Raw genomic sequence first — 15,004 nt, forward strand, 5'->3', positions numbered from 1 at the left:
GCTCAGGAGTTTGAGATTGGCCTAGGCAACATGGCGAAATCCCTTCTCTCAAAAAATACAAAAGTTATCCCACCATAGTGGCATATGCCTGTATTCCCAGCTACTCAGGAGGCTGAGGCAGGAGGATCACTTAAGCCTGAGAGGTTGAGGCTGCAGTGAGCTGTGACAACACCACTACAACCCAGTCTGGGCGGCAGAGCAAGACCCTGCCTCAAAAAAAAATTTAAAAAAAAATGTTGCTAGAGATAAAGAGAGATATTTTAAAATAATAAAAGGGTCAGTCCATCAGAAAGATATGACATTTACACATATATAACAGAGTACCAAAATATGTGACACAGTAAATGACAGAAATAAATCATACTTTTTGATAGATTATATAATATTTGATTTTGATTGATTATATAATATGTGAATTACATCTCAATAAAGTTGTTTTGTAAAATAAAAGCTAGAGTATCAGTATCAGTAAAAAACTTCAGAATAAGAAACATAATCAGGGGCCAGGCGCGGTGGCTCACGCCTGTAATCCTAGCATTTTGGAAGGCTGAGGTGGGCAGATCACCTGAGGTCAGGAGTTCGAGACCAGCATGGCCAACATGTTGAAACCCCATGGCTACTAAAAAATACAAAAAAATTAGCTGGACATGGTGGCAGGCACTTGTAATCCCAGCTACTCAGGAGGCTGAGGCAGGAGAATCACTTGAACTCAGGAGGTAGAGGTGGCAGGGAGCCGAGATCGTGCCATTGCACTCTAGCCTGGGCAACAAGAGCAAGACTCCATCTCAAAAAATATATATATTTATATATTTTTAAATATATATTTGATATATATTTATATATAAATTTTATAAACATACAAATATATTTTATATTATTTTATATATTTTTATATATTTATATATGTATTTTAATCCCTGATTTTATATATATAAAAGATCAGGGATTTAAAAGGTTATTTTATGATAATAATGTTCATCAAGAAAATATAACAATCCTAAATATCTATGTATCCAAAACCAGAAATTCAATAGCCTGTGGCAAACCAAATCCTGTCAATGACCACCTGAGTGAACTGGGAATCATTCTGCCCCTAGTCAAACCTTCATAAGAACATAGCCCCAGCTGACAGCTTGACTGCAACTTTATGAGAAACTTTGAGCCATAGGGACCCAGCTGATCCAAGGCTGGATTCCTGACCCACAGATAGTATAAGATAATAAAGTTTGGTATTTTAAGGCACTAAATTTTGGGGGTAATTCAGGTCTATTCCAGGAAAACAACATTGGGTTAATATTTGAACATCAATAAATATAATTCAAAATATTAACAGAAAAAAAGAGAAAATACATGTGATCAATTAAATATGTGCCAAAAAATACTTGACAAAATTCAGCACCCTCCCATTATAAAAACTCTTGGCAAACTTGGAATAGAAGGGAATTTCATTCACATAATAAAGGGCATCTACCAAAAACTCAACTCTTAACGTATTTAATGATGAAAATCTGAATATATTTCCCACAACACTATAAACACAGCAAGGATGCCCTATCTCACTGCTGCTATTCAACACTGTAATGTAAATAAAAATTGCTATTAAAAATACTATTTATGGCCAGGTGCAGTGGCTCATGCCTGTAATCCCAGCACTTTAGGAGGCTGAGGTAGGCAGATCACCTGAGTTAGGAGTTCAAGACCAGCCTGGCCAACATGGCAAAATCCTGTCTCTACTAAAAATACAAAAATTAGTTGGGTGTGGTGGCAAGCGCCTGTAATCCCAGCTACTGGGGAGGCTGAGGCAGGAGAATTGCTTGAACCCAGGAGGCAGAAGTTGCAGTGAGCCGAGATCGCACCATTACACTCCAGCCTGGGCAACAAGAGTGAAACTCTGTTTAAAAAAAAAAAAAAAACTATAAGAAAATCAGGTAAACCTGAAACATTTTAAGGGACAGATTTAGGAAAATATTTGCAAGAGCTGTACAGTGCAAACTACAACTACATTGCTGAGTGAAATTAAAGAAGGTCCAAATAAATTTAAATACATACTATGGTCATGTACTGAAAGCTTCTATTTCAAGATGGCAGCTCTTTCCAAATTGATTCAGAGATTCAATGCAATCCTAACCAAAATCCGAGCTGGCTTCTTTAGGAATTGATAGGTTGATTTTAAAATGTATATGGAAATGCCAAGCACCTAGAACAGTCCAAATAATTTTGGAAAAAGAACAAAGTGGGAGAACTTGCACTACTTGATTTTACAATTTACCATTAAACTACAGAAATCAAGGCAGTGTGGTACTGGCATAAGAATAGATATATAAATCAATGGAAAATAGAGAATCCAGAAATAGACCCACAGATATAGGGTCAATTGATTTTCAACAAAGATGGCAAGATACTTTAATGAGGACAAGACAGTATTTTTGACATATGATGCTGGGGCAGCTGGATGTCCACATGAAAAACATCTGAACCATGACCTATATCCCACACCACATACAAAAGTTAACTTACAAAGGGTCATAGACCTAAATGTGAAAGTTACAACTATAAAACTTCTAGACGATCACATGTGTTGTTTAGGGATTCTAAGAAAAGCTTCTAGAGTAAAATATAGGAACAAATCTTTACGATCATGGAGTAGGAAAGATTTGTTAGGACACAAAAAGTATGAACCTCAGAAGAAAAAAGTGATAAACTAGAATTAATTATAATTTAAAATGTCTGCTCCTTGAAAGACATCGTTATAAAAATAAAATGTCAAGGCATAAACTATGAGATAATATTTGCAAAACTATTTCAGATAAAGAATTTTTACCCAGAATATATAAAGAATTCTTAAAACTCCATAACATTGATTATAACAATATAGTCCAATAAAATACATCCATTATAGCTCCACAATAAAACATAAAAACCCAATTTAAAATGTACAAACAATTAAGAGACACTTTATTTTTATTAATAAAAAGATACACAGATGGAACGTGACATGTTAAAAGATGCTAAACATCATTAGTCATTAGGGAAATGCAAATTAAAACCACAATGGGATACCAACATACACATGAAATTAAAAAGGCTGGTAATCTAGATGTGAAAGTGCAGTGGGAAAAAATAAAACAATAATAAAAAGTAAAAGACTGATAATCCCGAAGGCTGAAAAGGATGTAGAAGAACTGGACATCTCATACACTGCTGGTGAGATTGTACATGATATAACAACTTTGAGAGAAATTGAAGTTTCTTCTGTTTTTTGAGACAAGAGTTTTGCTCTGTCACCTGAGTTGGAGTGCAGTGTCATGATGATAACTCACTGCAGACTCGAACTCCTAGTCTCCGGTAATCCTTTCACCTCAGCCTCCTGAGTAGCTGAGACTACAGGTGCAAGCTACTATGCCTGGCTTAACAGTTTCTTTAAAAGTTAAACATACACTTCCCATACCACGTAGCAATCCAACTCCTAGAAAGAGAAATGAAAGCATATGTCCACACAAAGACTTATAAACAGAAGACCATAGTAACTTTATTCATAATAGCCAAAAACTGGAAACATCTCAAATACCCATCAAAATGTGAATGAATAAAGAAACTGTATATCTATACAGTGAAATACTACTAAGCAATAAAAGAAATAAGCTAGGCTGGGCGCAGTGGCTCACACCTGTAATCCCAGCACTTTGGGAGGCCGAGGCAGGCGGATCATGAGGTCAGGAGGTCGAGACCATCCTGGCTAACATGGTGAAACCCCTTCTCTACTAAAAATACAAAAAATTAGCCAGCCGTGGTGGCGGGCGCCTGTAGTCCCAGCCACTCGGGAGGCTGAAGCAGGAGAATGGCTCAAACCTGGGAGGCAGAGGTTGCAGTGAGCCGAGATTGCACCACTGCACTCTAGCCTGGGCGACAGAGCAAGACTCCGTCTCGAAAACAAAAACAAAAACAAAAACAAAAAACACATATACATACAAAAACAAAAACAAACAAAAGAGGAATAAACTACTGATACGCACAACATAGATAAATCTCGAAAACTTTATGCTAATAAAAGAAATCAGATGCAAAAGAGTATGTATTTATGATTCTATTTATCTGAAACTTTAGAAAACAAAAACCTAATCTATAGTAACAGAAAGCATGCCAGCAGTTTCCTGAGGTCAGAGTTGGGGAGAATTGACCAGGACGGGGTATAAGAAAACTTTCTGAGGTAGGAGAAATGTTCTACATCTTGATTCTGGTGATGGTTACATGAGTATACACATTTGTCAAAACTCATATAACTGTACAATTAAAATAGGTACATTTTATTGTATATAAACTAAATCTCAAGTTGATTTTTTAAAGTTAATTTCTCTTGAAATTAATAAAGAATTTTTAAAAGGGATGGAATGACAAATAAATATAGCAAAATCCTAGAATGCAGGTGGTATGCTTTGTAAAATTCCTTCAATTTATTTGTACAGGCTGGGTGTGGTGGCTCATGCCTGCAATCCCAACACTTTGAGAGGCCAAGGTGGGAGGATTGCTTGAGTGTAGAAGTTCAAAACCACCCAGGGAAACGTAAGGAGACCCCATCTCAAAAAAAAAAACAAAAACTTTAAACAAAAGTTAGCCGGGAGGTGTACGCTTCTAGTCTCAGCTACTCAGGAGGCTGAAGTGGAGGACTGCTTGAACCCGGGAGGTTAAGGCTGTAGTAAGCCATGATCATGCCACTGCACTCCAGCCTGGGCAATAGAGTGAGACCCTGTCTCAAAAAAAAAAAAAACCTGTATATGTTTAATATTTAAGATGTTAGAAAAATTAAAATGTATAAAATATACATTTAAAAATCTAAACAGTCAATAGAAAGAAGGAAAGTGAAGAAATATTAGGCTAGTTTTAACCAATAGAACAAGGTCCCTTGAGGAGGTGGGAGTCTTTTCTCTTTCAATTGCCTTTTCCCCACTACTACCAGAATTTTTTTTTTTTTTTTAGATGGAGCCTCACTCTGTTGCCCAGGCTGGAGTGCAGTGGCATGATCTCTGCTCACTGCAACCTTCGCCTCCCAGGTTCAAGCACTCCTACTCCTCAGTCCCCCTAGTAGCTGGGATTACAGGCATAGACAACCATGCTTGGCAAATTTTTTATTTTTAGTAGAGATGGGGTTTCGCCATGTTGGCCAGGCTGGTCTCGAACTCCTGACCTCACATGATCCACCTACCTTGGCCTCCTAAAGTGCTGAGATTAAAGGTGTGAGCCACTGCACCGGCCCAGAATTATCTTCCTAAAACTCAGATCCAAATAGATTACTTCCATGGCTAAAAACCTGCAGAACAAAGTACAAACTCTTGAGCAAAGATACTCCAGGATTTTCCCATGTGGCTCCAACTTACACTTCAAACTTCATCATATTCTAAATCTTCCATGTACTGTGTCCCTGTTACCTATTATTTAACTATTTTCATTCATTTATGTTCTCTGAACACCTTGGTTCATGCTACATCCCCTCCCTTCTCCACTTATAAAATCTACTTCAAAGCCCAACTCACATTTCACTTCTTGTATAATATCTTCACCAATTTCCCAAAGCAAACAACACTTTGTCCATGTCTCTATTCTAGTACTTATCTAATACTTCATAGTTGTTATTTCCATGTCAGGCTTCCAGGCCAAATATAAGCTCCTGAAGACAATAGTTGTATATATATTTTTAAGACAGGGTCTCGCCCGGTTGCCCAGCTGGAGAACAGTGGTGCAATCAGAGCTCACTGCAGCCTCAACCTCCTGGGCTCAAGTGATCCTCTTGCCTCAGCCTCCTGAGTAAGAAGGAATACAGGAATGCACCACCATACCTGGCTAATTAAAAAAACAAACAAACAAAAAAAAAAACTTCCGTAGAGAGAGGGTCTCACTATGTTGCCCAGGCTGGTCTCAAATTCCTGGGCTCAAGCAATCCTCTTGTCTTGGCCTTTCAAAGTGCTGGGATTATAGGCATGAGCTACCATTCCCACCCTATCATTTATTTTTGCATCACCAAATCTTGCTAGGTGTCTGAATGTGATAAGGAAATTTTTATTGAATTAATAAATGAGTAAATGAATGACTAAAGAAATTATAAGGTAAGACAATGAGTTTTGTTGAAATTATATTTTAAATAAGAAATTATATTTAAACATTTACTTTTAGAATGGAAAGATCCTAATGTTACAAAAAATTCAAAACACATTAATAAAAACAGAATTACCACTTACCTCTGTATATTCATCAAAAGTATGATCTTCTGTCTGAAAAGTCTCTATATTCTCAACTGCGGTCCCATCAAGGAGCCAGTTATATTTTTCAACTGAAAATTAATAATCTAATTAAAATCTCAGTAATACCCTTTTTAGAAGATAAAACACTTTTTATATGATCATGGAATGGGGAACCTACTCAATTAAATATTATTATTAATAGAGTATTAACATATATGATTTACTATATTTTAAGAAAATGGGTAGAATAAAAGCAAACCAAGTTAAACACAAACATTTTAAAACAAAGGTAATAGAGTATTTGAGACTTTTAAGAATGACTTAGGGGTACAGATACACCAATTAATAGAAGATGTTGGTTAATAGAATGTCAAAGAACAACCATACATCCTGACCTCACACATACATGAGGAGACTTCAGACCAATAAAATTGAGCTACATCCTCTTTGAAACTATTCTCAGAAATTACCTTGCTTTTACCCTTGAATTGTTCCAACATTTCTTCTCTCTGCCTTTGACTTTACCACCCCGCTCCAGTTCACACACACCCTTTGGACTGGACAACAAAATGTATTGGGTTTGATTCTTGACTCTGCCAAAAGCTACGCCTATGCTCACTTCTGGCTCTCCCTGTTCTTTCATGGCAGCCCCAGACAAACAGACACCTGACCAAATTCTAGCACAAATAAAATGATGACAAATGGTATAATATTATATATATCATACACACCATATGTCTCATAATGTTTTCTTGCACCTTCTAAGTTCCGATGTATTGCTGCCTTCAGTGTGTCAACAGCCCAGTGTAACACGTGTTCAGGAAGTTCTGTGTCAAGATTTACTGGTGTTGAAGTTCCTGATAGCCAAGAGGGGATTGTTTGGACATTCTAACGCAAATAAAAATAATAACAATGTATATAATAAATATCTAACTGTATAATTAATCTATATGTAGATTTTTTTTTTTTTTTTTTTTTTTTTTTTTTTTTTTTTGAGACAGAGTCTTGCTCTGTCACCCAGGCTGGAGTGTAGTGGTGCGATCTCAGCTCACTGCAACCTCCGCCTCCCGGGTTCAAGTGCTTCTCCTGCCTCAGCCTTCTGAGTAGCTGGGATTACAGGCGCACGCCACCACACCCAGCTAATTTTTGTATTTTTATACAGGGTTTCACCATGTTGGTCAGGCTGGTCTCGACCTCCTGATCTTGTGATCCGCCCGCCTTGGGCTCCCAAAGTGCTGGGATTACAGGCATGAGTCACCGTGCCTGGCCTATTTTTTGTATTTTAGTAGAGATGGTGTTTCACCATGTTGGTAAGGCTGGTCTCGAACTCCTGAGCTCAGGCGATCCGCCCGCCTCGTCCTCCCAAAGTGTTAGGATTACAGGCGTGAGCCACTGCGCCGGGCCTATATGTAGATCTTATACTATATTTTTTAACATTCTTTTCAGATTTCAATGGCCGAAGAAAAAATAACTTGATACAAAATAATGATTTAAAATTGTATAGTTGGGCCAGGTGCAGCAGCACATGCCTATTGTCCCAGCTACTTGGGAAACTGAGGCAAGAAGATCACTTGAGCCCAGGAGTTTGAGGCAGCAGTGTGCTATGATCATGTCTGTGAATAGCCACTGCACTTCAGCCTAGGTCAATAGTGAGACCCTGTCTCAAAAAAAACAAAACAAAGAAAACCTTAAGTTGCGTAAGTTTTTTATCATTCAACAAATATTTATTGACTAATTATTTATTGACAAATAAATATTTAACAAATATTTATTTATTTATCTTTTTTTTTTTTTTTTTTTTTGAGACAGAGTCTTGCTCTGTCGCCAGGCTGGAGTACAGTGGCATGATCTTGGCTCACTGCAGCCTCCAACTCCCTGGTTCAAGCAATTCTCCTGCCTCAGCCTCCTGAGCAACTGGGATTACAGGCACATGCCACCACGCCCAGTTACTTTTTGTATTTTTAGTAGAGATGGGGTTTCACCATGTTGGCCAGGATGGTCTCGATCTCCTGACCTCGTGTTCCGCCTGCCTCGGCCTCCTAAAGTGCTGGGATTACAGGCGTGAGCCACTGCGCTCGGCCGACAAATATTTATTGACTAATATTTATTGACAAAGTAATTATACCAGAAAGCTCTAGAAAGAACAAATATTAATTAGATCTTGTTCTTAAGAAGCTCACAACTCAGTAGAGATGAGACATGCAAAAAAAAAAAAAATCAATTCATAGCTACAAGAAAAGTTCTAAGAAAGAAGATGTCATCTCCAGCCAAGAGACTTTTTCAAAGAGAAAGCAATTTCTAATTTAAAATAATTGAGGGAGGAAAATAACACAAAGAGTCATAACATTTTATGTACATATACACTTCATAGAGATTCGACTCAAATAATTTAAAATTCTTTAAAAGAGCCACATAAAGAAACCCGATGGGTAAAGATGTAATACCTGCAGAGCTTCGGCTATTCGTTCTACCAAACTCAAAATATTATCTTCCAAATCTTGAAAGGTAGGATAAAATTCCATTTTGTCATCATCAAATGTCAATTCTATCTTAAATATTGGCAGCCTTTCTTGATCTTTTGGGTCAAAGAGTTTTACAAATCCTTCTACAGTTCTCCTTAAGAGATCCTTTAGCTGCATGATATAAATCATTATTACTTTAGAGAGTATAAATTCAACTTTTAACTAACATCAGTAAACTGATTAGAATTGTCTATATCTGATTATAATCTTCTATAATTAAAACATGCTATCAATCCGTTTAGTCTTGAAAATTATCTTCATTCAGCATACTATATATACATGTGTATACACACACATACACACACACACACACATATATACATATATATATATATATATATATATTTTTTTTTTTTTTTTTAAGACAGTGTCTCACTCTGTTGCCCGGACTGCAGTGCAATGGTGCCATCATAGCTCACTGTAACCTTGAACTCCTGGGCTCAGGCAATCCTCCTGCCTCAGCCTCCTGAGTAGCTGGGACTACGATGCATGCCACCACACCCAGCTAATCAGCATGATATGTTCTTATTAATTTTTAATATTTGTGGGTACATAGTAGGTGTATATAAAGGTTACATGAGATATTCTGATACAGGAATGTAATGTGTAATAGTCACATCAGCATAAATGGGATTTCCATCACTTCAAGTATTTATCCTTTGTGTTACAAACAATCTAATTATACTCTTTTAGTTATTTTGAAAGGGATGATTAAATTATGTTTTGCTGTAGTTACCCAGTTGTGCTAGTAAATACTAGGTCTTATTCATTCATTCTTTTTGTTTGTTTGTTTGTTTTTTGTTTTTGAGACAGGGTTGCCCAGGTTAGAGTGCAGTGGCAAGACCTCCACTTACTGCAACCTCTGCCTGCTGGGCTCAGGCCATCCTCCCACCTCAGTCTCCTGAGTAGCTGGAACTACATGCACATGCTACCACGCCTGGCTAATTTTTGTATTTTTTGTAGAGGCAGGGTTTTGCCATGTTGCTCATGGCTGGTCTCAAACTCCTGAGCTCAAGTGACCCACCAGCTTTGGCCTCCCACAGTGCTGGGATTGCAGGTGTGAGCCACCACACTCAGCTTATTCATTCTTTCTAACTTTTTGGTACCCATTAAATATCCCCACTTACCACCCCCCGTGCTCACTTCTCCCACTACCTTTCCCAGCCTCTGGTAACCATCCTTCTACTCTTTATCTCCATGAGTTCAACTGTTTTAATTTTTAGCCCCCAAATAAGTGAGAACATACATTAACAAATATAACCTAAAACAATAAATAGAACATTATATGCAAAACCTAATTTTGTTTTTAGTTTTGGTTTTTTTGGTTTTGTTTTTGTTTTGAGACAGAGACTCACTCTGTCGGAGTTTCCTTCTTGTTGCCCAGGCTAGAGTGCAATGGCACGATCTCGGCTCACTATAACCTCCGTCTCCCGGGCTCAAGTAATTCTCCTGCCTCAGCCTCCTGAGTAGCTGGGATTATAGGTGCCTGCCACCATGCCTGACTAAATTTTGTAGTTTTAGTAGAGACAGGGTTTCACCATGTTGGCCAGGCTGGTCTCAAACCCCTTTCCTCAGGTAATCCACCCACCTCGGCCTCCCAAAGTGCTGGGATTATAGGTGTGAACCACTGTGCCCAGCCTATTTTTGTTTTTTAAGACTGGGTCTTGCTCTGTTGCCCAGGCTGGAGTGCAGTGGCACAATCATAGTTCACAGTAGGCTCGAGTTCCTGGGATGCGGGACTCAAGCAATCCTCCCACCTCAGCCTCCTGAGTAGCTGGGACAATAGGCATAAGCCACCATGCCTGGCTAATTTTTTATTTTTTTTTCTAGAGACAGTGTCTCACTTTGTTTCTCAGGCTGGTCTTGAACTCCTGGGCTCAAGTGATCGTCCCACCTTAGCCTCCCAAAGTGCTGAGATTATAGGCATGAGCCACCACACCCAGCCAAACCTTAATTTTTTAATAGAGTATCAACAATCTTAAAATGGAGACTCAGAATTTTTCACATTCTTTAGTAATTCTGTCCCTGGTACAGAAAATGTTCCAAAAGATCAAATAACATGGTAAAGACTGAAGGGAGGGGAGGCGTGACAAGCAGAGGTAAGGGTGTAATGTGGGGACATGCACATGGAGTGAGGTACAGTGGAATGCCAGAGCTAGCTCCTGTTCTCTCAAGAGTCAATTGTTAAATATTCAAGAATTTTGTGACCAGTTGTTAAACTCTTAGAAGCTCGAAATTTACCATGGTGGGAATATTTACACCACAGAAGTCAACAAACACTACAAATCAGGGTAATTTTCTTATTTATTTATTTATTTATTATGTTGAGACAGAGTCTTACTCTGTTGCCCAGGCTAGAATGCAGTGGCACAATCTGGGCTCACCACAACCTTCGCCTCTCAGTCTCAAACTATTCTCGTGCCTCAGCCTCCTGAGCAGCTGAGATTACAAGCATATGCCACCATGCGTGGCTAATTTTTGTATTTTTAGTAGAAAGAAGGTTTTGCCATGTTGACCAGGCTGGTCTTGAACTCCTGAGCTCAAGTCATCCACCTGCCTGGACCTCCCAAAGTGCTGGTATTATAGGTGTGAGCCACTGTGCCCAGCCTAAGGGTGATTTTCTTTTCTGGAGAGCCATATTTCTAGCACACTACTGGGTGAAAGTAAAGTCACTGGAACTTAGAAATGTGCACAAGGAGCTTCTAAAGTACGAATAACGCTTTCTTATAGAGAACCAACTGTTGGGAATTTACCCCAGCAGACAAACATGGTTCTAAATGATCTTCAAGACATTCCTCATCTCTTTTATTAAATAATCACAGTCCTCTTAAGAGGGTAAAGGTAGAAAGGAAACCATGTATATTAGTTACAGCATTACATACTAGATATTAAATATGTATATTATCCTTTTAAATATTCAAGACAAAATTCATGGAATTGTTGGAGGTCTTTACCAAAAGGGCAAGTTTTTCTTCAAAACTATTTTTCTAGAATTGTATATCTACAATAGTAAAAATTTGGGAAGGCCATAAATATAATTTCATAAAATTAAAAATTCCCTATTTGTCATTTAAAGATTATCTATAACTTTAAAATATTTTTCCACCATATACCTCTTATACAATGATCAATAACATTTTAAACCAAGATTTTACTGAGAATGAAATGAGAATCAACCAACTCTAAATTTAATAAATTCAAAAATATGTTACTAGAATAATTCTTTTGTTAACATACTCCAAATAAAGCTATAATTAACTTATATATCCTTTAGGCATGAGCCAAGTAATTACTCATAATACTAACATATACTTCTAGATTTCCTTTCATTTTAGATAGTTTCAGAAACTCAGTATTTTTCTGCTAAAATTATTTAAATAAAATTGCAGTAGAAATATTTTAATTTATTTCAAAATAATTACTTAGCACTATGTTTACATAGAATTCTATTTAAAATACTGAACTAATTTTAATAACATTATCATTTGATATACATAAAGTATATTTACCTGATTTGACATAAGTGTGGAAACACAGCTATAAAATGCATCCAATTTTTCAGGTTTAACACCTTCTAGTGCCTCCTTCTTAGTAAAGAGATTTATAACCTTTGGATACCATGTATTCATTATTTTCTCTTCTGCTTTTCTAGTTTGTATTGATAGATCAGTTTTCAGTGATTCACAGTCAATTGGACCTTTAGCTCTATTTATGAGAAAAAGAAATATGATTTGAAGCAAATGATACATATTGGTCTTAAAACACAATTGTTAGGCCGGGCACGGTGGTTCACACCTGCAATCCCAGCACTTTGGGAGGCTGAGGCAGGCAGATCACGAGGTCAGGAGTTCGAGACCAACCTGGCCAATGTGGTAAAACCCCATCTCTACTAAAAATACAAAAATTAGCTGGGCGTGGTGGTGTGTGCCTGTAAGAAAAGTGTTGAAGATTTAGGGATCTGTTTTAAAAATTATACAGTCAAAAATATAGACTCAAGCAAGGAGATATTCAAATTTTAAATTTAATTAATAAATACAGGATTTTACCTAATTCCTGTAAAGTCCAACAAAACTGTATCAGCAAATGTTGTATAACCAAGGTCCAGTAACATTTTCATAGTTGGATGAACAATGTGCAAATTAGAGAATATTTGATTTCTTGCCTGCACATAGCTAGAACGCCAAGGATTAGAATAATCCAGGCCTCTGGAAAAGCAAAACACCATATCGAACATGATTATAATACACCCTAAACTTTAGGAAATAATGCTTATAACATGAAATTAGTATTGAAGTGAGAAAAGTGGGACTTGAGAAGAGGGAAATGTGGTCAGCAATGGGAACCTTAAGATATATGCATTTAATAAAAACACATCAAGAACTCAAAACTGCATTATCTTCAGAGGGAACAGAAATAATTTGTGAGTAAGGCAGACTGATGGGCCAGATCTGAGAGCTCTGCTAACTTCCACTGTGCTTTGGCTCAGGTATCCCAGGCGAAAATGAAAGAACACAGTCTTTAGGACTAAAGAAAAGGGCTGGAGAAATCTGTCTGGCATACACCAAAACTTACTCAAGGCTAAGTTAAGCTATGCATTCATAAAGATCTCTCCAGTTATGTATGCAGAACTAAACAAGCATAGTAGAGAGGGTACCTCTGGGGGAAAAACAAGAGTATCTTTTTTTTTGGATGTGTTCAAAATACCTTTGAGTATCACAACTGTAGACTCGAATATAAGATCAGTTTATTTTTAATCTATATCAAAAATTGGATGAAGTACTGTTTGTAAACTTATTTACTCACACAGGAGATTCAGGTAAAGGACCTCCTTCATCTTCAAGCCATTTAACTGGTGGTTTCACAAGAACGCTCTGCACTAAAATACATGGATATATTAATGCTTCTTGAAAATCTCTGCACAATCTATTAATATCGAAGTTTCTAACTTTTGATTTTGGATGGTATAGTTTACTATGCATTAAAAGGAATGTAAGAAAAAACTCCTTTATTTGAAACAAAATCAAGTTATTGGTACTATTTTGGCCTTACTTTAGAGGAGAGTTCAGATAAATAAAAGCTTTAATAAGATCTCAGTTTTTTGCATTCCATCTACTCAAAAGTCACTAGCATGGCCACTTAAAAGAAGTGCATTTCATGGTGGCTACCAGGGACTGGAATGTTAGTCACAGGCTACAAAATTTCAGTTAGATAGGAGGGAACAAGTTCAAGAGATTATATAACATGGAGGCCGAGCACGGTGGCTCATGCCTGTAATCCCAGCACCTTGGGAGGCAAAGGAGGGCAGATCACCTGAGGTCAGGAGTTCGAGACCAGCCTGACCAACATGGTGAAACCCCATCTCTACTAAAAATACAAAAATTAGCTGGGCATGGTGGCAGGCACCTGTAGTCCCAGCTACTCGGGAGGCTGAGGCAGGAGAATCGCTTGAACCTGGGAGGTGGAGGTTGCATTGAGATGAGATTATACCACTGCACTCTAGCCTGGGCAACAGAGTGAGACTCCGTCACAGAAAAAAAAAAAAAAAAAAAAAAAAAAGAAAAAAGAAAAGAAAAGAAAGAAAGCAATTATACAACATAGTGACTAGTTAGTAACAATTTATTGTATCCTTGAAAATTGTCAAAAGTAGATTCTGTGTTCCCACCACACACAAAAAATGGTAAATATGGGGGAAAAATGCATCAGTTAATTAGCTCAATTTAGTTATTCCACAATGTTTCATATTTCAAAATGTATTGTACATGATAACTATATGCAATTTTTATTTGTCAATTTTTAAAAAGGAAAAGAATTTATTCTAAAAAATAGCAGATTATACCCCTAATAAATCTCCCAAAACACGTTAGTATTTTCTAGAAAACCTATAAATAGTATAGCTAAACTCATAAAGTAAAAAGTCAAAGAGATGTTAGCTAATTTAAAAAAATACAAAAAGTACCCTTAAATTGTAAGGATTTTGACTTAAGTATAGCCTCAAAATAAAAACTTTAAATAAAAATCATATCTAAGAAATACAAATAGTTTGGGCTGGCCTGAGTGGTTCAGTCTGTAATCCCAGCACTTTGGGAGGCTGAGATGGGCGGATGGCTTCAGTCCAGGAGTTCGAGACCAGCTTGGTCAACATGGTGAAACCACATCCCTACCAAAAAATAAAAAAATCAGCTGGGCATAGTGGTGCGTGCCTGAAGTTCCTGGTACTCAGGAGGCTGAGGTAGGGGAATCGCTTCAACT

The 15,004-nt window shown here is 37.3% G+C and overlaps 2 protein-coding genes across 7 annotated transcripts in view; one reads left to right on the forward strand and one right to left on the reverse strand.

Annotated features, from left to right (window-relative positions):
* The window catches only part of PDE12 (phosphodiesterase 12), a 508,182-nt gene that overhangs the window by 435,899 nt on the left and 57,279 nt on the right, over nt 1-15,004 (forward strand). The window lies entirely within an intron of this gene.
* Nucleotides 1-15,004, reverse strand: part of DNAH12 (dynein axonemal heavy chain 12) — a 248,319-nt gene that overhangs the window by 188,126 nt on the left and 45,189 nt on the right. For 5 of the 6 annotated variants that reach the window (XM_050781109.1, XM_050781106.1, XM_050781108.1 and 2 more), the window contains 6 exons: nt 13,559-13,631; nt 12,802-12,960; nt 12,265-12,460; nt 8,678-8,866; nt 6,965-7,121; nt 6,231-6,322 (listed from right to left, as the gene is read on the reverse strand). In XM_050781109.1, coding sequence (XP_050637066.1) covers nt 6,231-6,322; nt 6,965-7,121; nt 8,678-8,866; nt 12,265-12,460; nt 12,802-12,960; nt 13,559-13,631 — 866 coding nt within the window. Of the gene's footprint in view, nt 1-2,925; nt 3,467-6,230; nt 6,323-6,964; nt 7,122-8,677; nt 8,867-12,264; nt 12,461-12,801; nt 12,961-13,558; nt 13,632-15,004 lie in introns of those variants that run through there. The other variant, XM_050781112.1, reaches the window with a different exon arrangement.

The sequence above is a fragment of the Macaca thibetana genome, chromosome 2, assembly GCF_024542745.1.
Source record: "Macaca thibetana thibetana isolate TM-01 chromosome 2, ASM2454274v1, whole genome shotgun sequence".
NCBI lineage: Eukaryota > Metazoa > Chordata > Mammalia > Primates > Cercopithecidae > Macaca > Macaca thibetana.